Here is a 23,130-nt window from a genome sequence, read left to right on the forward strand (position 1 = left end):
GACCTGTGGTTTTGTCACGTGACGCGGCTTGAGCAAAGGCGGATTAATGAAAGCTCCGGTGCATGACGTAACATGAGTGACGTAGGATGAAGGCCTGGCGGCGCTGTCACGTGACACGTCTTGCGTGACGTAGGGTGAGGCGCATCTCTGCCACGTGATGTAGATGGGCGAAGCGGCGTGTGAGGGAAGGAGGCGGGGCTCCCAGCGTCATCGGAAGGGGGTAGGCGGGGCTGGGGATCCGTCACGTGCTGCGACGAGCGACGGCGGAGTGGGGGGCGGGAAAGGAGGCGTCGCTTCGCCGCACAATGTAATTTGAGTTGCGTAGGGCAAGGGGCGGGGGCTGTGGCTCTGTCACGTGACGCAGCGGATTGCGCTCGAGCGGCTTTGCGGCCTGGCAGAGGAGGCTGAGGGAAGGCTGGGAGAGAGGAGCAGCTGAAGGGTGAAGAGAAGAGGGTTACGTTCCTTCACTGCGATGTGGAAAGGTGGCCAACCGCCTGCGAGGTTCGTTCATCATTTAAGCTGTGAATCTCTCCCGTGTGAATGGGAGGTGGGGGAGGAGCTGTTATTTATAGAAAGGAAAACTGATCCTGACATTATCCCTGTTCGTGCATTGGAGGAAATTATTTATAACTTTTATGTGTTTTTGCATGACATTTGCTAACGGTTTTTCTTCTTTTTGTGCTTTTGGTTGAATTTTTTAAATGCCAAAGTGAATAATTTGCTTGTATGTTTCTTGCATCCTAGCTGGTGATGATGGGAGTCCCGCCCCAGTGATGTCTTTAGCTTTAAAGCCCAGAGGATAATTAGACCAAGGATTTAGTCCCCATGCATTCCTCCCTCATATCTTCAACCCAGAGCTCAGTCAGAAGTGGGCTGCAGCCCCACTCCAAACCACCCTCCCAGTGCACTACTGAGGGAGTGCTGCACTGTTGGAGGTGCTGCCTTTTGAATGAGACGCTAAACTCTGCCCTCTCAGATGCATGTAAAAGATCCTATGGCCCCATTTTCATCAACAGCAAGGGAAGCTCTCTGGTGTCTTGGCCACATTTTATCCCCCCCCAACCAACATCATTAAAAACAAAAATAAAAACAGAAAATGCTGGAAACACCCAGCAGGTCTGGCAGCATCTGTGGAGAGAGAAACACGAGTTAACGCTTTGAGTCCGTATGACACTTCAGAGCTTTTATCACGAAAACAGTGCCTGGTATGTTCACGTTTCTGTCTAGATGCAAGTTGACTGCTGTGTTTCCTATTTTACAACAGTGGCTACATTTCAGAAAGTACTTCATTGACTGTAAAGTACTTTTGGGCATCCTTGGGTTGCGAAAGGTGCTATGTAAATGCAAGTGTGCTGACTTTTTTAAATGGAAACTGTAATTAAACTGGTCACACACTAACACTGCCTCCATTGAATGAGGATGTAATGATAGTATGCCTAGTTTACATACAGTTCATTCTATAAATTCACAGTGGAAATGTTTGGTAGGAAATGTATGCAGATGTAAAATATTTAATAAATATTGTTGTAAACTTAAAACGAATAGCATCTTTGTATCAAGATTCAGTAGGGTGGAAGTTTACACCAAAGGACCCTTGCATCATTATTTGATTGAAGAGATTTTAAGCCCAAGTTTCTACAGACACCTGATACTGTCTGTAATTGGGATGCACGTTCGTTATATATGCATTTGAGTCTAAACTGTGTGTGCAGGTAGGCAGCTTGACTGTGGCCGACATCTCAAGCAAGCCACATGTACTCTCTTGCAGAAGTCATAGGATAGCAGCCAAGAGCAGGAGATCTGGCTGATAGTTCTAACCAGCTCAGGTTCATGAAGGAACAGAGACTGCTTTTAGTAACCCTATAGTTGCCAAGTTGGGAGACGTTAGTGTTTAAACCTGGTCTTTGTGACCTGGACTACATTTGGTCCTCAGCCATTAGGGGTAAACACTGTCAGCAAGGAATAAAGGTAGCTTGTTACGTGACCTAACTTAAAATCATCTGCAATTATCTTACCATCAATAAAACCATCCTTTTCTCTTCCCCTGCCCTTTGCCCTTAACTGGGAATTGTGTGTCACTGAGACAGAAAGTCCCAAAAAAATTTTTTACTCAGATATACTAAAATCCAAACTACTCCATCAGTTTTGTCTGGTTACTTGTCATCTAGTGTTAAGTTATTGTGGGCTGGCAAGAATTGGTTTATGCTAGTGATTTCCCCATATTGTCACCCAGAATAGCATATAACTTAAGATCAAAGAATAACCCGCCACAGAAAAAGGCCATTCAGCCCATTGTGCCTGTGCCCGCTCTTTGAAAGAGCTACCCATTTAATCTCAGTCACCAGACAATTTTACCATAGCCCTACATGCTTTTCTTTTCCAAGTATATATCTAATCCTCTTCTAAAGTTACAATTGAATCTGATTCCACCATCTTTTCAGGCAGCATGTTCCAGATAGTACAGTAACTCTGTGTTAAAACAAAATCTCCCCTGCACTTCTCTGGTTCTTTTGCCAATACCCTGTATCCATGTCCTCTGGTTACTGACCCATTCTGCTATTTACTTTATCAAAACCTGTTATAATTTTGAACGGTTTGAACATCTCCGTTAAATCTAGGAACATGGGAGCAGGCGGAGGCCACAACACCTTGAACCTGTTTTGCCATTCAGTGAGATCATGGCTGATCTGCGACCTCACTCCATATATCTGCCTATATGTCCCATATTTCTTAATATCTTTGGTGAACAAAAATTTATCAATCTCATTTTAAAAACTAACAATTGATCTGGCATAAATTGCCATTTGTGGAAGAGAGGTCCTTCCCTTAAACTTCTCTGCTTGAAGGAGAGCAATCCCAGCTTCTCCAGCCTCCCCATATTACTGAAGTTCTCATCCCTGGTACCATGCCAGCAAACCGTCCCTTGCCACCCCTTCTGCCCAGGGCCAGGAACATTTCTGTAGTACCTAACTATACAATCTATTGCATTAATTTGTGCTTAAGCCTGACCTCTATTAGGACTAGATGTGTTCACAAAAAAATAGTCTTGCATTCTTTCTCTCAATACAGCTGCCTCGGTGTGAAAGCAAAGATTTCACAGTGACTTGCAGACGCCATGGTTGTGCCCCCCATTGATACACCCACTCCTCCCAACATGGTAGCTGATGTGGTTTTTGTTATCGAGGGAACAGCGAACCTTGGGCCATACTTTGAATCCCTCCGGAAACATTACATTCTGCCAGCAATTGAGTAAGTAGAGCCTATCCTGTGTATGATTGCCTGAGTTAGACCATGTCAACTAAAGACTTTTTCAATGTATGGGCATTGCAGCCTAGTACTTATGGCATTGTGCCAACATCCTAGAAGTCCTGACTTCAAAACCAACGGCTCATTATTATCCTTAAGGAAAGGAAGTCTGTCATCACTATCCAGTCACGCCCGCTTGTGACTCCAGTTTGACAGTATGTGGTTGACTCCCCATGCCCTCAAAACAGCCACAATAAAAACTTGCAATCATATTGTTTATCACAGGGATTAAAGTGTGCTTCTCAGATGTAGAGGATCCATGGATGCGAAAGCCAAGGAAGCGATATTAGGGGGGGGTGGTCAAACAGATTTTAAGAAGGGTTTTCAAGGCAGTGACCTTTCATCCGTGAGTTATTGCTTCAAAACAAGCCCAGACTAAGGGAATTGATAGTTTGTTTTGTGACCTTCAGAGGTATATCGTGGAACTGAATCATATGGCTTGAAAGGTGGCCGTTTGACCCATTGTGCCTGCTTTTTGAAGGAACTGTCTAATTAGTCCCACTCTCAGGACTTTCTGCTTAGTCCTATAATTTCCCCTCATTCCTCAAGTATAGGTTTTTTTTTCCCCTTCAAGATAAATTGCAAAGGTTACTGATTACATATCAATCTATAAAGAGTTGTCTTCTTTTTTGCAGGTATTTTAATGGTGGTCCTCCAGCAGAAACAGACTTTGGTGGTGATGTATGTAAGCTTGTTGAATGTTTCTTTGCTGTACTTGAGTGAAGCCTTGAGGTGCTGTTTAAGTTCTGGCTTGCCATAAGTTTTATATTAAATTGTTTTAAAAAAAAAAATCCTAAGCCGAAAGTTGGGGCGTGGGGCAATGTCTCACATCACATCCTATTAATCTCTGCAATCGTCTTGTGTAGCAGTTTGCTGCCCAGCTACTGCAACATGCAGGAATGTTCCTGGAGGCAGTAGACTTCTTGCTTTTGAGAGAGGATTTAAATCCTAACCAAACGTGTGTCAATACTGATTCCACTGGAGGGTGACGTTGTTTATACAGAAATTGTCATCCTGAAGCGCAACACAATATCATCAGTGGAACGGTCCATTGAGAATAGAAAGAAGTAATGCATGCATGGTAGGAAAATTATCGGGATGGTGTGTGTGTGCTTTTCCCAAGAGGGTTTTGTTTACTTTCTTGTTTTTGTCATTATGAAAAGAACTGCAAATGTTGGAACTATGAGATAAAAAGATAATAAGCACACAGCAAGCCCATAAATATCTGAAAGGAAGGAGGAAAATAGTTTAAGTAGATTCCCTGCTCCATTTTCTGTCACCCTCTCCTGAAAGTGCTAATTCATGTTGGGTTGCGGTCCAACGTGAGTTCCTGGATCCTCGAACCGCCCCACCACCCATTCTTCACATAAAAGCTAAAGCAATTGAGAACATGAGGGCATAATGTTAAAATTAGAACTAAACCTTTTAGGAGAGAAATTAGGAACCTTTTTTTCACACACAAGTTAGATCTGGAAACCTCTTCCTCTTTCTCCTCCCTCCCAAGATCTGTGGATTCTAGACAGTTGGAGCTTTCAATACTGAGTTTTGTAGATTTTTGTTGGGTAAGGTTATCTAGGAAAATAGACCAAAGCAGGATAAATGTGGTACAGATCAGCCATGATCTAATTGAATTAAAATTACTTTTCCTTTCTCTCTCTTCTCTCTCAGACACTCTTTCTTTGCCTCCCTTTATTTTTCTCAATACCCAATTTGACATTGAATTCGTCCACTGTAGTTGACACTTCCTTTTCAGTCCCTTCACTGTGAATTGTTTTTCACTCTTCAGTCTGTTTGGTTGAGCAGATGTTCTGTTGTTTGCCCTGCTCACTTGGGTCTCACTGTTTCTCTCACTGCAATATTATCAGCTTGCATTTTCAGCATCTAATTTTTAAAGTCCTGAATATGCAATAGCGAGTCTAACTAACAGCAGACACAGTTAAATGCCCTGCTACAGCAAAATCTGGCCCAATATTGCATCCAACTCTGGGCATCCCACTGACCTGACAGCACTTAAGCAACAACACTCTTTACACTGGTTCATAGTAAGGAAAAAAAAACCAACACTAATGCACATCATTTATACTAACTTAATCCTTTCTTTCCTCAGTATGGAGGCACACAATACAGTTTAGTTGTGTTCAACACTGTGGATTGTGCCCCGGAATCATATGTGCAATGTCACGCTCCCACCAGCAGTGCCTATGAGTTTGTCACCTGGCTTGACAGTATTCAGTAAGTAAAGAACATTTATGTCCTTTATTGGGTATTGCTGAGGGAACTTTGTCTTTAAGATGTATGTCAAGGTTTTGGAGAGGTAGAGAGGTTATTTACTTGAATATCAGGAATGAGGACTTCAGTTACTTTGAGAGGGCTAGAGAAACTGTAGTTTTTTAAAATATAATCGTTTGTGGGATGTGAGCATCACTTGCAAGGCCAGCATTTGTTGCCCATCCTTAAATTGCCTTTGAAAAGGTGGTGGCGAGCTTCTGCCTTGAACTGCTGCAGTGCATGTGGTGTAGGTACACCCACAGTGCTGTTCAAAAGGAAGTTCCAGTTTTCCCAGTGACAGTGAAGGAAGTGTCATATACTGCAGTTCCAACTCAAGGTGGCATGTAACTTGGAGGGGAACTTCCAGGTGGTGGTGTTCCCACACATCTGCTGCCCTTACCCTTTTCGGCGGCAGAGGCCATGGTTTTGAAAGATGCTGTTGAAGGTGGCTTAGTGAGTTCTGCAATGCATTTATAGATAGCACACTGTTGCCTTTGTGACCTGGTAGTGGAGGGAGTGTGAGCTTGAGGTGGTGGATGGGGTTCTGATCAAACAGGTTGCTTTGCCCTGGACGTTGTTGAACTTCTTGGGTATTGTCGGAGTGCACTCATCCAAACAAGTGCCTTGTAGATGGTGGCAGGCTTTCGGGAATCAGGAGGTGAGTTAATTGCCAAAGAATTCACACCCCCTGGTCAGCCATTGTAGTCTCAGTACTTTTATGGCTGGTCTACTTCAGTTTCTGGTCAATGGTAACTCCCCCCAATATGCTGATGTTGGGGGGAGGTTCAGCAATGGTAATGTCATTGAACCTCAGATTGTCGTCTCTTGGAGGTGTTCGTTCCTGGCACTTGTATGGTGTGACTGTTACAGGATGAATATCCTTTATCTAAAACCCTTGGGGCTGACTGCATTTTAGACTTAATTTATGTTTTCAGATACTGTGTACAAACTTACTTTACAATAGCCCAAGCCTAGGCTTGTAATAGTCTAAAGTAAATAAAATGGGTAGTAAAGTCAGATACCACTGAATAATAAATACAGGGTACCGGCAATAAGTTTCTTTTTGACATGATCACCATAAAAACTGCAAGGCAAACAGTGCAGATAAACAACTAGACTTCCCACTTTAAAGGTCGATGAAGTTCAAAATAAGTGTGGTTTTTGGATGTGCTCAGTTTTCAGATTTACATATAAAAGATGCTTGATTTGTACTTGCCACTTGTTAGTCCAAGCCTGAAAGTTGTCCAGGTCTTTCTACATGTGGGCATGGGCTGCTCCAGTATCTTGGGGTTTACGAATGGTATCGAATACTGTGCAATCATCATCTAGCCTCCACACTCCTGACTTTATGATGGAAGGAAGATCATTGACAAAGCTAGTGAAGATGATTGGGCCTAGGACACTACCCTGAAGAACCCCTACAGTGTTGTCCTGGGCTGAGATGATTGATCTCCAACAACCTCAGCCATTTTCCTTTGTGCTGGGTATGACTCCTACCGGTGGAAGGCTGCTTACTGATGTCCTTCAGGACTCGGCCAGCTCGGTAAGCAGTGGTGCTATTGAGCCACTTTTGAAGTTCCCACCCAAAGTACATTGTGTTCTTGGTACGCTTTTTCTTTGTGGTGCTCAGTGTTAAATCCAGTATTCGTTTGCTGAGGAAAGAATGAGTCTGAAGCCAGCCAGTATCTTGAGGCAGGTTTATTTCCAAACCTGCAGAGTAAAGACATAGATTCTTTCAATTCCTCCCAACACCCAATGTGAGCACCTTTTTATACTCTTGTGATGAAGCCCTAATACTTCCCTGATTGGGGACAGCCGCTCTTAATTACCAACTTAAAGCATTTACTCTATTTGCAGCACAATTCCAACATTTAACACTCAGCACAGAGGAGTATTGATTCATCAGCTGAGGGATGGTGTTGTGTGGTAATCTGCAGGTGGCTTCCTTGGCCACGTTTGACCTGATGCCATAAGACTTTGTGGGGTCTGGGGTCAATGTTGGGAACGCCGAGGGCAATTCCCTCCTGACTGTATACCACTGTGCTGCCACCTTTGGTAAGTCTATGTTGCAAATGGAACAGGAGATAGAGGAGTTTGGCTGTAAGGCTTGATTCAGTGAATATGACTGTGGCAGGCTGTTGTTTTCCTTAGTGAAGGTTAATGGGAGATTTCATAGAGGTGTTCAAAATTATGAAGGGTTTTGATTGAGTACATAAGGAGTAACTGTTTCCAGTGGTAGGAGAGGCAGTAACTGACTTAAGATAGTTGACAAAAGAATGTGGGGAGATGAGTTTTTTTTTAATGCAGCAAGCTATGATGGTCAGGAATGCATAACCAGAAAAGGTGGTGGAAGCAGATTCAACAGTAACTTTTAAAAGGGAATTGAACACTTGCCTAAAAAAGAAAGTTGTAGGGCTATGGGGAAAGAACAGGAGAGCAGAACTAATTTGATGGCTTTTTCATAGAAGCACAATGGGCCAAATGGGCAACTTGATTGATTGAGGGGTCTTGACAGGGTGGATGTGGAGAGGATGTTTTCTCTTGTGGAAGAATCTAGAACTAGGGGTCACTGTTTGAAAATAAAGGGTCGTCCACTTAAGACAAGAGATGAGAATTTTTTTTTCTCTTGAGAGTCGTCAGCCTTCGAAACTCCCTTCCTCAAAAAGTGGTGGCAGCAGGGTCTTTGAATATTTTTAAGGTGGAGGTAGATAGATTCTTGGTAAGCAAGGGGTTGAAAGGTTATCGGGGGTAGGTGGGCATGTAGAGGTTACAATCAGAACAGCCATGATCTTATCGAATGGTGCAGCAGGATCGAGGGGCCGAGTGGTCTACTCCTACTCCTAATTTGTATGTTTGTAAATGGTGCTGTAAAGTTGTATTGTTCTGTACATACCTTGAATTGTGTTCAGTGTTGTGGGTAAATGCAACAGCTATGTTGCACACACAGTCTCCTATTCAATAATATGAATAAATAGTTAATTAATTTCTGGTAGTGCTGCTTGAAGGAAGTAAGCTTTCCAAGACGCAAGGAAAACACTGATATTGGTACCTGGGCCTTTCTTAACATCTACCCGAATGCGAAGATGGAGTCTTTGGTTCACACCTCACCCGAAGAATAAATCTCTTCACAAATCCCTCAGAACTGCACGGTTGCCTGAGTTTCTGTGCTCAAGTCCTGAAGTGGATGACAACTCCAAGCTAAAAAGCGAAGAGTGCTGCCAACTGTCCCAAGTTGACACATGTACTGATGGTATTGTTTTCTTTCTGGAGTGACTGCCCTCTTTCCTTTGTTTTACGCTTATGCACCAATAAGTTCCTGTTAAAACATAAATTGACATGAATCAACCTGATTTCTTGTGTGGAATAAAAGGAAAGAATTGCATTTCTGTAGCACCTTTCACAACCTCAGGACCTCCCAAAGCCCTTTACTGCGCTGTTGTAATGCAGGAACGGCAGCCAATTTGTGCACAGCGAGCTCCCGCAAACAGCAAAGTGAGAAAGATGTTTCTGTTTTTGTGATGTTGATTGAGAGAAATATTAGCCAGGATACCGAGGTTAACTCCCCTGCTCTTCTTGAAACAGTGCCAGATGATCTTTACATCCACCTTTCAAGGACAGCTGGGACCTCCGTTTAATGTCTCATCTGAAAGAAGACACTGTTGGCAGTGCAGCACTCCCTCAGAACTCTACTGGTTGTCTGCCGAGATTATTTTTGTTCAATTTCCTGGAACCTACAACCCTCTGACTCAGAGATGAGAGCACTTCCAGCTGAGCCTTGGCTGGCAGCTTTCATTGTGGCAATCTTAATATGTCTTGCAAATACCAACCAGTTTTTGGTTGGGTGATAATTGAGACTGTTGGCCATGCGTATCTGATTTCATTTCACAATAACAGTCATTTCCAATAATGTGATGAAGATGATCACTCTGCAGCTTTTTTAAAAACAAAAGTTACCTGTTGAAAACTGCTGAACTGTACTGTGAGTTAGTAACACACCTGGTGTGGCTATTTTACTATTAAAAACAAAGAGCATGAAGCAACAGAACACGAGGAAAACGGTATGAACACCTTTGTTGCTGATTTAAATCTGGAAAAATATGAAGTAATCTATTAAAGACTCAATGTGAGAAGAGAATGGAAAACTGTTCACTGTGTGTGACTCAACACACTAAGGGACTGCAATAAAAGTTTGGAGTAAGAGGAGAAGTCAGGCAGAATATATGCACCCAAAGGCTAATGAACCAGATATGAGTTTCTAAGGAAGGTGATCGAAGCAAATTGTTAAATGGGCTCTTGGTGAAATTCTGCATTTGAGAGAGGTGGGACTGGGTAAGGTTGTAGAAGTTCTGATAAAAAGATGGTCTTGGTAGACTAAATAGACTTTCCATGTTTTTTTCCTGCACCCAAAAAATTCTTGAGCTATTTTTCATCAAAATCTATTTTGTGTCCTCAGGTTCATGGGGGGTGGAGGGGAGAGCTGCAGCTTGATTGCAGAGGGACTCAGCACGGCACTGCAGCTGTTCGATGACTTCAAGAAAATGCGAGAGCAAATGTAAGATAAAAAATGATCTATTTTGTTTTGTGATTTTTTTGTTGTTGTTTTGAAACGGGAGAAAAAAATCCTTTTTGAACAGCACAGCGTGACACTGACAAGACATGGATCTGTGCCTGCTGTTCCTGTGCTGGGAGGTCTAATGTCTTTTCTAGTTCAGAATGGTAATGATTGAAAGATAGAAAGACTTGCATTTATATAGCACCTTTCACCTTGGGATGTTCCAAAGCAGTTTACAACCAGTGAAGCACTCTTAAAGTTCAGACGCTGTTGGTGTTGAAATGTGACAGCCAGTTTGCACATAGCAAGGTCCCACAAACTGTAACGTGATAAATGACCCAACAATCTCTGTTTAATGATGTTAGTTAAGGGTTAAATACTGGCCAAGTCACCGGGGAGAGCAGCCTTGCTCTCTCCTTTGGAATAGTGGTGTGGGATCTTTTACATCCACATGAAAGGGCTGACAAGGCCTCGCATTAATATCTCATCAGAAGATGGCACCACTGGCAGTGCAGCACAACCTTGGTACTGCTAGGGCTAATCCCCCTACATTTAATTCAATCTGCAGCGAGCTTAAAAAGACAAATGCATTAGCTATTTATTCATAATATATAGAAATGTTATGTGAAGATCAAACTGCGTAACTATGTCCTGATTTCCTTGCAAGGTGGTTAAGGGCAAATTCTAAGTACCAAATAGTATTTTTTTTTGCCACAACTGTTCTGAAGGCTCTTAACTCCTGCTGGTGGGCAGCTTCGTAAGCGCTATTCAGCCTCTGGTTCCTCAGCTGAGTGGTCATTCCTTAAATATGAGCTTAGACTGTAAGTATTGGCAGGCTATTGAACCATGGAATGCATCACAACCAAGCCCAATCCTGACCTAGATGAACTTGGAAATTTTTCACAGGGGTCACTGGATAATGATGGGAAGCTGCTTGAAGGATACACTGGCCTTGGAGGGAATGCAACTTAGATTTGCCAGGATGATAGGTGAACCCCAAGGTTAATTTATAAGGAGAGATTAAACAAACTAGGGCTGTGTTGCCTGGAATTTAGAGGGTTAAGGGGTGATCTGATTGAAGTTTTCAAGTATTAAGGGGAACAAAAAGCATGAATGGGGGAGAAACTACTGCTGTTTTGGGGAGTTTAAGACCGGGGTGGGGCAAAGCCTCAAAAAATAGAGCCTTTCCAGAGCGAAATTAGGAATTACTTCTACATGCAAAGGGCGGTACAAGTTTAGACTTTTCTTTTGCAAATGGTGGTTGATGCTAGACCAATTGTAAACTTTAAATCTGTGATAGATTATTGTTCATCTAAATTAAGGGATTTGGGACAATGATGGGCATACGAAATTAGGTCGCAGATGAGGAGGAACAGGCTTGAGAGGCTAAATAACCTACTCCTGTTCCGGTGTTCCTACCCCTGCTTGATTGTGCTCACGTACAGTTATTGTACCCTATCTTCTTCCCAGTCTTAGTTGAATGAAATCTACACAAACTGGGAAATCAAAGTTGAGGGCCACTGGGATAAACTTGACTCTCTTTACAAAAAAGAAATATAATGCTCCCTTTTTCTTTAATCCCCTCTTCCTCTTTCTGATTCTGTGGAACAACCAGGACTGCACAATCAGTTCTTATACCTTCTTCAAATCCTCTGCAACAGTCCTGCTGCCATTCCAAAATATGGTTAGAGCCAGCTCCCCAAGACGGTAATATTAATTTTTCCTACAACTATTACAGAAAATCTGTACCTATAATTCATGTACTTTGCCATGAAACTTGCAACCGGGCGAGGTTCCCCCAGTTTATGATCCCAGATGAGGTACCCCAAATTGTTAAGCACCCGGTGAGGAGGGATGAACCGGCTGCCCTTCTTTATTCAACCCTCTTGGTTGGTTGCAACAAGGTTAATATAAAAAAAGATCCCTTTCCTCATGAATACCTTTTCCCAGCCCAAATGAAAAGGAGCCAATTTAACAAGGCTGTCTTGAGTCAGAGTGAGTTTATTAGTGAGGAAAAATAATAAAAACGCAACGCAACACACACGCATTAGAAATAAGAAATTGAGTTCAAAAATATAAGGGAGAAAAGATATACGAATCAATCTTTAGGCTTGTCTGTGAGGAGTAGATGTTGTGGCCATTAAGTCGGGGTGATTCCGGTAGAGCTGACTTTGGCAGTTGAGTAGTTGGTTTGGAGAGTCTTGGTTCTGCAGGTTAGCTGAAAAGGAACCTGTTTCCTTTTCGACAGTGGATTTGCTGACTTGTGACTGACTTCCAGCAATCTGTCATGAAGCTATTAATGTATATAATATTTTGAAAAATATTTTTCTTTTAAAATAGAGGTTTTGTCTGTGGGTGTGTCTTAATTGGATAAAAGCCAGCTAGTCTGGATGCTTTGTGTATTAGTTTTGATATGTAAGAGAGACAGCGTACATTTGCATTTTTTGAATAGAGCATCCAAGAAGTAGAGTGAAAACGGACACCTATCTAGCAGTTACCAAGCAATATGTTTATATTACTAATAAAATTGGCCCTATGAAAGGGGTTTTATTGTTAGAGGTTTAGTTCACAGGTTGTTGATACAATGAGAGTTAAGATTCAATGGGCAGGGGTAGGTATAACGAGACAACCGTTTTGGGTGTGCAGAGCAGAGGCAATGTGAGATCAAAAGACAGTTGCAACTCCAAGCCTCTAACTCCCTCCACAGGAACCAAAGTGAAAAGAACCTAATTTTGAATTTGTAAGGTGAAAATGCTTTGTCTGGTGTCTGGTTAAGTCTATGGGTTGCTGTTACCTTAATGGAGATTAGTTTGGGAATTTGTTAAAAGTTATGTTACTAGTAATTTGTAGCCATGTGTATATATATTTTAACCTGTGTAAATTAATAAAATGTTTAGTTTAATGTAAAACCTCGAACTGGTGGTCTGATTCCTGAATTTAGAGTGGCATCTCAAACATAACACTTAAAATTATAGGTTATGACAGTTGTTTAAAGTTTCCCTCTGGGATTTTTAAATAACTCCGCTGTACCAACTGCTTCGGTCATAACAAATCAGGGAGAGAAGATTAATTTTGCTGCAAGCACAAGGATGCCTAGTTGGTGTCTTTCAGCTATGACCTTCACAGCACGCGCACACCAGAACAGAACAACAAGCGAGCACACCGAACTAGGGTTGCAGTTGGCTTTTTTAAGCCCCTTCCCTTGTGTATTCCTGGAAGGGGAAAAAAACAAAAATGTCTTTCGCCCTCTGTTTTCTTTCAACTCAGTTTATGTTCATAGTCTGGGATATAACTTAACAGGTTTCGGCTGAGATGGTAATTTTTTTCCATTATCTCCATAACCACAGGAGATTGCATATTGTATATTTTCCTTTGAAATACCCCTGTCTGAAGTAGGCCCTGTCACTCCTTTTAGGTGCAACATTCCATACTGTCTGAACTAGTTGGTCAAGTAATCCACATTGGAATTTTCCAGCAAGTTATCTTAGTTTCAGTCAGCTTTTGCTTGTGTGTCCTTTTTTTTAAAAAAACACTTTTCTCACTTAAAAGTTCAATATATCCATAGGTAATTCAGGGATTGGATTCGTGGTCATGACAACATGGTCACTTTTTGGGCCAAGATTAAGAAGGAACCAATGCTCTGCTCTTGACCAGTCTCCGAATGGGGGTGAACCAAATGTCTTGTTAATAGATTGCAACAAATTTTGCATTAATCAAGTGAACTGAGAGATGGTCAGATATGAATACAGATTTAGTTGGGTCTTTGTGCTTTTTAAAAAAATATCTTTTCTCTATTTCAGTGGGCAGACTCACAAAGTTTGCGTTTTGATCTGTAACTCTCCGCCATACCTACTGCCGGCTGTGGAGAGCACCACGTACTCGGGCTTCACAACAGATAACCTGGTGCAGATGATCGGAGATGTAAGTGTTTTCACCGGGCTAGCGTGCAGCTGAAGAATTATGGTCACTGGGGAGGTGGTAGTATGTGACCTAAATCGGGAAAGGGACCTTCTTAAAGTGGTTGTGGGGAATACATTTTGTTTACTGAACAAGATGTTGCCAGTGGCTTCTGGAATGTACCCAGCTGTGGCTTTAAAGAGTGCTTCCCATTTATGGTGATTGAGCAATGTAGTGCTGAACGTTTGTCATTCTCAGGCATATTTAACCACTGAGCGACCAGATTTTGCACTACCTGTGAGAAACTTTTACCTGTAAGCCCGATTATTTCCCCTCCATAAGCTCATAAATCCGAAAGACCAAGAGCAAAAAAATGGAAATGGCCAAATCACTGGTGCATTTTGCTCAGTAAATGCAGCCTGTTGTAACCCCTGGTGTGGTTAGTGGCTGGTAAAAATCTGCCAGTAATCTGACAAAAATGTCTTAAATACTTGATCTGCCTGTGACACTACTTTTAAATTTTAGAAGTGCAGGCTAGCTATTCAGGTTCAGATTAACTTGAAAATTACCCAGAAAGATCTCAAGCTTTATTGGACGAAAAACAAGCAAGATTGGTACAGTGTCCAACCTTTTCTTTAAGTTTTCTAAAACTTAGTTTTCATATATGAAAAAAATTAGATTTCCCAAGCAATTTTTTCTTCTCTAGTAGATCTGACACAGGCACAATTGGTCTAATGATTGACCTCCTGTGCTGTATCATTCTGCAACTCTACTTCTGCTTTAAAGCCGCTGACCCCTTGGTAGAGGAAAGTTTCCTATGCACCATTCGCTGCTGCCCCACCGCCACCACCAACACACTCAGCCGATCTTCCCATGTGAGGCTAGGTAATAAGTGCCAGTGAACTGTTCTGTGCTGGAGGGAATAAGCGGCAAGCTCAATCCTATCCCCACTCACTATTCATACACCGCACTTTCAGCCAGGTTCACTAAATGGTCACCAGTAGCAGAAACCCTGATTTTCACGCCCCCCCCCCCTCTTTTTTTTTTGTATATCTGGGTGCCAAGGCCTTGCACACTGCTTTGGCTGAGATCAACTAATTCATTACTGGTTCCTGTGTATTAAGTTTGGCATTTTTTCCCCCTCTTTTAAACCTTGAACCTCTTTATATAAGAGCCCAGTGACCATTGTATCAGTTTATTGAGCAAGTCTACCTTCTAATAGGGCATCTTAACATATGTCCTGGAGAAAATGTGGCAGAGAATTGTGCAAAAGGTTCTGTTCTTGCATGTGTAGATAAAGTATAATTGTCTCTTTTCCTCCCACTCACCATCTCTTATTACATCTGGTTTTAACCTGTTGCGTCATGTCTTCATTCTGCAGAGAGGGATCCATTTCTCTGTGGTGTCTCCTCGTAAACTACCCGCCTTGCGTGTACTCTTTGAAAAAGCGGCACTGGGAAATGTCGTGGAGAGTCCGTTGAAGGACTACAGTCAGGACCCACGCCATATGATAATGATCCGGGGGATGGTGCTTCCAGGTAAGAACTGCAGCACCATTGTTGCTGTCCCTGGCTCCTAATAGTCTGTCTCCGCGTTCGTCCACAATCCAAGCCACACCAAAAGATTAACCTGCTATCATACCAGAACATGTGCAGTGTAAGCTTTAAAGTCCAGGGCATCAACAGTATTAGAAAGGAACATGGCTGTATTTACATAAAGCCTTATCAGCATCCCAAACACCTCAATGCTTTGCAAGCAAACGAAGTGGCTGACTGTCATGATATAAATAGATATCAAAAACAGTAGGGGAGAAGATGAGTTAAAAGATTTCCCTCTTTTTTCACAGCTCCCCCTCCCCTCTGAAGCCATAGTTCTCCTGGGCTTCGGTTGCTCCCTGATACATGGTCGTATTCGTGTGTGAACCTTGGTGGTGAACATTGACAAGACAACTGATCAGGGAGAGCACCACAGCTGGCGGCCCATCCTGTCCTCGCTAGGCACCTTTACATGTGTGTTTTCCAGCAGAGGCCCCTTGGCAACCAACAGTGACTGCAGGAATGTTTTTGGAGAAAAATTCTGTCCAAGCTCCACATCTAATTTTAGAAAAAAAAACTTACGTAATCCAGATTTTAAACCCCTTTTGCCAGTGAGGACTGAATGCTCTTTTAAAAGCTGGGTCTGTATCCAGCCTGGATAGTGAGAATGATGGCACTCTCTCTCTGAGTCACCTCTCGTTATATAGTGCCCCCAAGGCACCTCAGATAAATGCACGTTATTACTGTTATAATTGGTTTCAAAACTGTTCTTTCATTGTGGGGACCTGTCTTTAAATCTAGTTCAGGATTTGGGTGGGGACTACAGGTTGGTGGATTGTGTTGGACCTTGGTCTCAGTTGGATTGGCAATGAGGTTCACTACATCTGGCTTCAGGAGTAAAGGGGGAAAACATCAGCCTGGATTGCTGCCCTTAATCACTATCAAAGTGACCCGGCCTTGGAGGGAGGGCAGTGTGGATTTACCAGAATGATACCTGGACTCCACTGGTTAAGTAATGAGAGCTTACACAAACTGGTGTGGTATTCACTGCAATTTAGAAGGTTAAGAGGCGACTTGATAGAAGTTTTCAAGATATTGAGGGGGAACTGATAGGGTAGATTGGGAGAAACCATTTTTGGCTGGTTGGGAAGTCTAGAACTGGGGCCATGTCCTTAAAGTTAGAGCTAAATGTTCCAGGAGCAAAGTTAGGAAACACTTCAACATGCAAATGATGGTAGAAGTGTGGATTTCTCTTCTGCAAATGACAATTGATGCTAGGTCAATTGTTAATTTTAAATCTTGAGCTTGAGGAACTTAACCAAAGATATTAAGGGATATGAGGCAAAGGCAGGTAAATGGAGTTTGACTACAGATTAACTATTATCTCATTGAATGGTGGAAAGGGCTGGAGGGACTAAGTGGCCTACTCCTGTTCCTGTGCTCCTACCTCTGATAAGTGTGGATAGGTGAGTGCACTGCTGGGCTCATCAATGGATTTGCCTTGCAGTTGAATAGCCTGTTGGTCACATGAGTAATAGTCACTAAAGGTACTGGAAGGTATCCTGCACCAGTGGAGTAACATTTCTGCAGGAGAGCAGGGTATTAACGAGAAAGCAACTGTATGTTGCAACCTGCGCTAGGTTCCCTCAGCACCACTAGATCAAAGTTTGTAACTGGATCACTGTAAAAATGGAAACTAGCTACTATTTTGACCTATTTTGTGCTTGCTTAGGTGGAGGAACAGTTGCAGTTAACACACTGCCACAGAAGCCAGCTCCACCACAGCCACAACCATCAACGCAGCAACAGCCAAGTCTGTTGTCGAGTCAACCACAGGCACCCCAGCTATCGCAATCACAGCCACCATCACAGTCCCAAGCAATGCCTTCAGCCTCGCAGCCATACCAGGTACATACACTTAACTGTTAATAATCAGCTGTTGGATGATTCTTTCGCTAGAGTGGCCTCCAGTGGATCGCCACCATCTGACATAAGTTAGAGATTCTTCCTGTTTGATCTGTGACTACTGACAAGTGTAAGAAATTTGTGTTGTGTGGGAGATAGTGCAGAGAGGTTGCAGAGACATGGAGGGATTTGAACACAAAAGATGAGAATTTTAAAACAAAGGTATTGCTGAACTGGGGGCTTATGTAGTTCCTGTTAAGCCCCATACCCCAAGATATTGATGGTGGCAATGATGATGCATTTAGATGGCACATGTTTTACTTGTCACTTGTCAGCCCAAGCTTGAGTGCTGTTCAAGTCTTGCTGTATACCGGAACAGGCTGCTTCATTATTGAAGCAGCTGTGAATGGAGCTCAACATCAGAATTGCTGGCAAACAGCCCTACTTTGACAGATCTGTGTGCCCCTAGTCAGTAAACTCCTGGCGGTTTGCATACATTGAATACAAGGTACAGGTACTGTTAATGTTCAAATCGCATGGTAAGCATTCTTGTCAGCAACAACATCACACCAGCAAGTGTATCCAAAATGGCTTTAAGAACAGAAAAACAAAATATAAACTTCAAAATTTTGCTGCAACAAAGTTGGGTCTGCCCACTTTGCTTTAATATAGAATTTGCCTTTAATTTCTCTCTTGTTTGCAGGGCCCTGCAGTGTCTGGCTCCCTTGCTGCTGCTCAAGCTGCTGCTCAGATTGCCGTGGAAACAGCGACCAATCAGCTCAAGGCAGCTGTTGTCCCATCAACCAATCGATGTACGATCAAAACATCGGAGACTTTGTAACCGTAAACTGGATTCTGTAGTTCTGTAGACTTTTGTCATTTTGTGGCCCAAATAGAGCAGGGTCAAAATTGCATAATTTAACTCCTGCACCCTCCCTCAATTTGCCATTTAGCTTGTTGTTGGCTTAGTAAACAATTAATAATGATGCAAAGGTGACCTTTTGGCCCCTTTTGGAACTGATTATACTCCTGAATTAGGAACAGGAGTAAGCCATTCGGCCCTTTGATCCTCCTTCGCCATTCGATAAGATCGTGGCTGATCTGATTTTAGCCTCGATGCCACTATCCTGCCTATCCCTGATACTCTTTGATTCCCTTGTTAATCAAGAATCTATCTACCCGTGCCTTTAAAAAATATTCAATGACTACCACTTTCTGGGGAAGAGTTCCAGAGACTCGCGACCCTCTGAGAGAAAAAATGTCTCCTCATCTCCGTCTTAAATGAATCTGACTATGCTTTGAGGACTGTTTCTAGAGCAACAAAATACAAGGCTTTATTAATTAATGTTCTTCTAATCCTTCTGTGAAGCTACAGGTTACACTTGTTTCCCTGGCAGTCTAATGGGGCATGGTGTGTTACAAAAACAGACTAACAAAAAAGATTGAATGTTTGATTCCCAGCCTCTGCTGAGTCACCTGATCTTGGTCAGGGCAGCATTAGGCATATCAAATTTAACCTCTGTGTCCTGGGTTGGTTGGGACTGGGGAGGGTGTGTGCAGAATATCATCTGGGATTGCTATTTTTGATTGCTGTGCCGTGACTTTTACTGGAATAATTACAGATAATGCTGGAATCATTCAACCTGTTGGACAGTATCTGTTGAGACAGAGCCAGGGCAAATATTTCAGGCTGATGACCAGAGCTCCTTTAAGGACAGTAACTAGAAAGGACGTTGGTTAAGAACAGGATTTGACTTGGGGGTGACCTCCAAAATAACACCCGGGGAGGCGGTGGTATAGTGGCAATGCCACTAGGCTAAAATCCAGAGACTCAGGTTAATGCTTTGGGGACATGAGTTCAAATCCCGCCAGGGCAGCTGGTGGAATTTAAATTCTATTAACAATAATAAAAAAAAATTCGGAATTCAATGCTAGTCTCAGTAATGGTGACGCATGAAACCATTGTCGATTGTTGTTTTAAAAAAAAAAACCCGATCTGGTTCACTGATATCCTTTAGGGAAGGAAATCTGCCACCCTTAGCTGGTCTGGCTTACATGTGATTCCAGACCCATAGTATCGTGGTTGGCTCTTAACTGCCTTCCGAAATGGCCTAGCAAGTCGCTTAGTTCAAGGGCAATTAACGATGGACAACATATGCTGGTCTTGCTGGTGAGACCCACACCCCATGGAAAAAAATAAAGAGAAAAAAACCTAGCCCACTAGCGCACCGTGTGTGGGCTATTTAGGAAAGGCACTTAAGAGAGGGCCTATGGAGTCATATTCCAATGAGAAAGTACATTTAGAAGAGCGAAGAAAATTGTTGGGACGTGATATATTACTGTACTCATTGACAAAAATGTTTAAAACCTTACTCTAGAGACGGCTAAACTGTTGTTTTTCACATTTTGCTCCTTCACAGTTCCTGCAGCCAGTCAAATACCTCCTGCTTCCGGTGTGGGAGCTATATTCAGCCAGGCCACTCCGCAAACATTAACAACCACCCCTGTGACCAGTATTGCCAAAGTCATCCCATCCACGGCTTCCATGATGACTGCAGCGGCACAGTCTAGCCTGGTATCCACAGTTACCACTGGCGTTCCATTACCACAGCAGCCACAGGCCGCACAGCAGCCCAGCCAGCAGCCCATGGTGAGTAACAGATCTTTTTTCTATTTGTTTTTGGCAGGACCGGCATTTATTGTCTGTCTCTATTTTCCCTTGAGAAGGTGATGATGAACCACCACCTTGAATTGCTGCAGTCCATGTGGTGTAGATACTCCGACAGTGCTTTTAGGGAGGGAGTTTCAGGATTTTGGCCCAGTGAAAGCAAAGGAACAGCTAAATATTTCCAATTCAGGATGGTGTATGACTTGGAGGGATGATGTTCCCATTTAGGTGGTAGGGATTTTGGAAGGAGCCTTGGCAAGTTGCTGCAGTGCATCTTGTAAGATGGCATATGTTGCTGCCACTGTGCGCTGGTGGTGGAGGGAGCAAATGTTTAAGGTGGTGGACAGGGTGCCGATCAAGTGGGCTGCTGTGTCCTGAATGGAGTTGAGCTTCTTGTGTTGTTGGAGTTGCACTCACCCAGACAAGTGGAGAGTATTCCATCACATTCTTGACTTGTATATGGTGGGACAGGCTTTGGGGAGTTATTTGATAAGCTACTTGCTACAGAATTCCTAGCCTCTGACCTGCTCTTGTAGCCACAGTATTTATATGGCTGACCCAGTTAAGTTTCTAGTCAATGGTAACCCCCAGGATGTTGATGATGGGGAATTCGGTGATGGTAATGCCATTGAATGTCAATTGTTTGTTTCTGTCTTGTTGGAAATGGTCATTGTCTGGCACTTGTGTGGCATAAATGTCAATTGCATAATTAACGGTCCAAGTCTGAATGTTGTCCAGGTCATGCTGCATGTGGCACAGATTGCTTCAGCATCTGTGGAGTTGCGAATTGCACTGGACACTGCAATCATCAGCGAACATCCCCAATTCTGACCTTAGGTTGGAGGGAACGCCTTTGAAGCAGCTGAAGTTAGTTGGGCCTAGGATGTGACCTGAGGAACTCCAGTGATGTCCTGGGCTGAGATGATTGGCCCCCAACACAAAACATCTTCCTTTGTGCTAGGTATGACTTCAAGTGGAGAGTTTTTCCCAATGTCCTTCAAAACTCCACCAGCTACATAGTAGTGGTGCTACAGTGCCGCTTGTACATTTGAAGTGCCCCACAAAGAGTGCATCTGTGCCTTTGCTACCCTCAATGATTCTTCCATGGTGGCATACTGATCCAATAGCTGAGAGAGGGTGGTAGGTGGTAATCTGTAAGAGATTTTCTTGCTAGTGCCATGAGACTTCATGGGGCCTGGCGTTGATGTTGAGGACTCCTTCTCAACTGTATACCACTGAGTCACCTTTGAGTCTGTCTGTTTTGATGGGCTGGGACATAACCAAGGATGGTTATGGAGTAGTCTGGGACATTGGCTGTAAGGTATCATTTAGTGAATAAGACTGCCAGAGCTGTTGCTTGAATAGTCTGGGACAGTTCTCCCAATTCTGGCACAAGGTCCCTGGTGTTAGTGAGGAGGGCAGGGTCCATTGGACAGGGTGCACCTTCGTTGTTTCCAGTGCCGAGATTGATGTCAGATGATTTGTCCGGTTTGATACAAGTCAGATGATTTGTCCGGTTTGATACAAGATGTTAGGCTATTTCAAAGAGTCATGTCAGCTAGACCAGGTGAGACAGGCAGATTTCCTTCCCCCGAAGGATATTAGAGAACAGGTTTTTTTTTTTTAAAGACAATTATTAATGAGACTAGTTTCAGTAATTAGTTGAATTAAAATTCCTCCAGCTGCCCCTGGTGAAATTTGATCTCTTCTTTCGATTAATTGCCTGGGCCTCCGAATTATAAGTTCATTAATGTTACCATGATGCTACCGCTGTCCTCTACAAATTTGATAGATTTTCTTTGGATACAGGAGCAAGCTCCTCCATGATGCTCCCCACCTATTCTTGACTGACCTTGTCAGCAGCCACTTTCACATACACACTTTACACAGGTGCTTGGGTCTGCAGTAAGATAAGTGCGACTATACCTCTTCAAGAGAGCAGGAAAGCAGAATTAGATTGGGGGGTTGGGGATGGGCAGATCAGGAGAGGAACTTAGCACTTGCATCATCTCAATTATTTAGTAATCGTATTTGGCTCTGTTCTTTCAGCAGACCGTGGGTGTTGGAGCTGGTGCTGGAAATGTCGTCGGAGTGACTGTGGCACCTCCACCTCCTGGCTCGGTGGCCAATAAGATCCTAGCATGGAGTGGGGTTTTGGAGTGGCAGGAGGTGAGATATGTCTGTCTTTGTGTTTATTTTTATTGACTAGAATGATGCCAGAGGAGCAAATTAAAGGAGAAACTCTATCAGATTAAGGAGGTGTTTGGGTGTCTAACAAAGACATGACAAGTGTAGTTTGTAGTAATCCAACTGCTTGAAATGTAACACTTCTCTTTCGCCACCCACTTGAGAGAAGATTTTGAAAGGGAAAAATATATAATTAGCTTGAAGTACAATTGCACAGCCACTTGGTATTGCTGGATAGTTATTTACAGTGCTGGTTAAAAATACTCCAGCCATTGGCATGTTATAACTTCAGAAATTGAGCTATTTTTCAAAACTTGGCTTCACCCTGCTGAATGTTGCCCAGATTGAATTCTCCTTTTGCTCCACATTCCACAGAAACCCAAACCTGCATCAGTGGATTTAACTGCAAAGCTGACGAGATCGCTTCCATGCCAGGTGTACGTCAACCCAGGCGAGAACCTGTAAGTATAAGAGCAGAAAGATGCTCACATTTAGAAGAAATCTTACTCGAAATAACCCATTTAAAAAAAAAAATCAAGCATGATATTTTTTTCCTTCTCCTCTCCCCATGTTTCTTGTTGTCATTCGTTGGGATGAGATTTCTCCAGTGTTGGTAACCCCCTTACTACCTTACCTATGTGCCTTTCTTCTGAAAGTCTGGGCAGCATTGTTGGCAAGATTTGCTGTTCTACACAGCTGCACCTCACAGCTGAGCCCAGTTTCTCTCCAGCAGAAGTTTACTGCATGACACTGGGTAGCAGGAAGCCAACTGTTTTATACCACCCATCGCCTTCCTTTGTCCTTGGGATCCT

At 43.0% G+C, this 23,130-nt stretch overlaps 1 protein-coding gene across 4 annotated transcripts in view; it reads left to right on the forward strand.

Annotated features, from left to right (window-relative positions):
• The first annotated feature begins 337 nt into the window (after window positions 1-337).
• The window catches only part of med25 (mediator complex subunit 25), a 44,986-nt gene continuing 22,193 nt past the window's right edge, over window positions 338-23,130 (forward strand). For 3 of the 4 annotated variants that reach the window (XM_078531676.1, XM_078531678.1, XM_078531680.1), the window contains exons 1-12: window positions 338-501; window positions 3,070-3,249; window positions 3,942-3,987; window positions 5,414-5,538; window positions 10,028-10,126; window positions 13,927-14,047; window positions 15,405-15,561; window positions 17,291-17,466; window positions 18,167-18,275; window positions 19,884-20,113; window positions 22,181-22,300; window positions 22,694-22,779. In XM_078531676.1, coding sequence (XP_078387802.1) covers window positions 3,116-3,249; window positions 3,942-3,987; window positions 5,414-5,538; window positions 10,028-10,126; window positions 13,927-14,047; window positions 15,405-15,561; window positions 17,291-17,466; window positions 18,167-18,275; window positions 19,884-20,113; window positions 22,181-22,300; window positions 22,694-22,779 — 1,403 coding nt within the window. In that variant the 5' untranslated portion in view covers window positions 338-501; window positions 3,070-3,115. The remainder of the gene's footprint in view (window positions 502-3,069; window positions 3,250-3,941; window positions 3,988-5,413; window positions 5,539-10,027; window positions 10,127-13,926; window positions 14,048-15,404; window positions 15,562-17,290; window positions 17,467-18,166; window positions 18,276-19,883; window positions 20,114-22,180; window positions 22,301-22,693; window positions 22,780-23,130) is intronic. The other variant, XM_078531677.1, reaches the window with a different exon arrangement.

The sequence above is a fragment of the Cetorhinus maximus genome, chromosome 29, assembly GCF_964194155.1.
Source record: "Cetorhinus maximus chromosome 29, sCetMax3.hap1.1, whole genome shotgun sequence".
Classification (NCBI taxonomy): domain Eukaryota; kingdom Metazoa; phylum Chordata; class Chondrichthyes; order Lamniformes; family Cetorhinidae; genus Cetorhinus; species Cetorhinus maximus.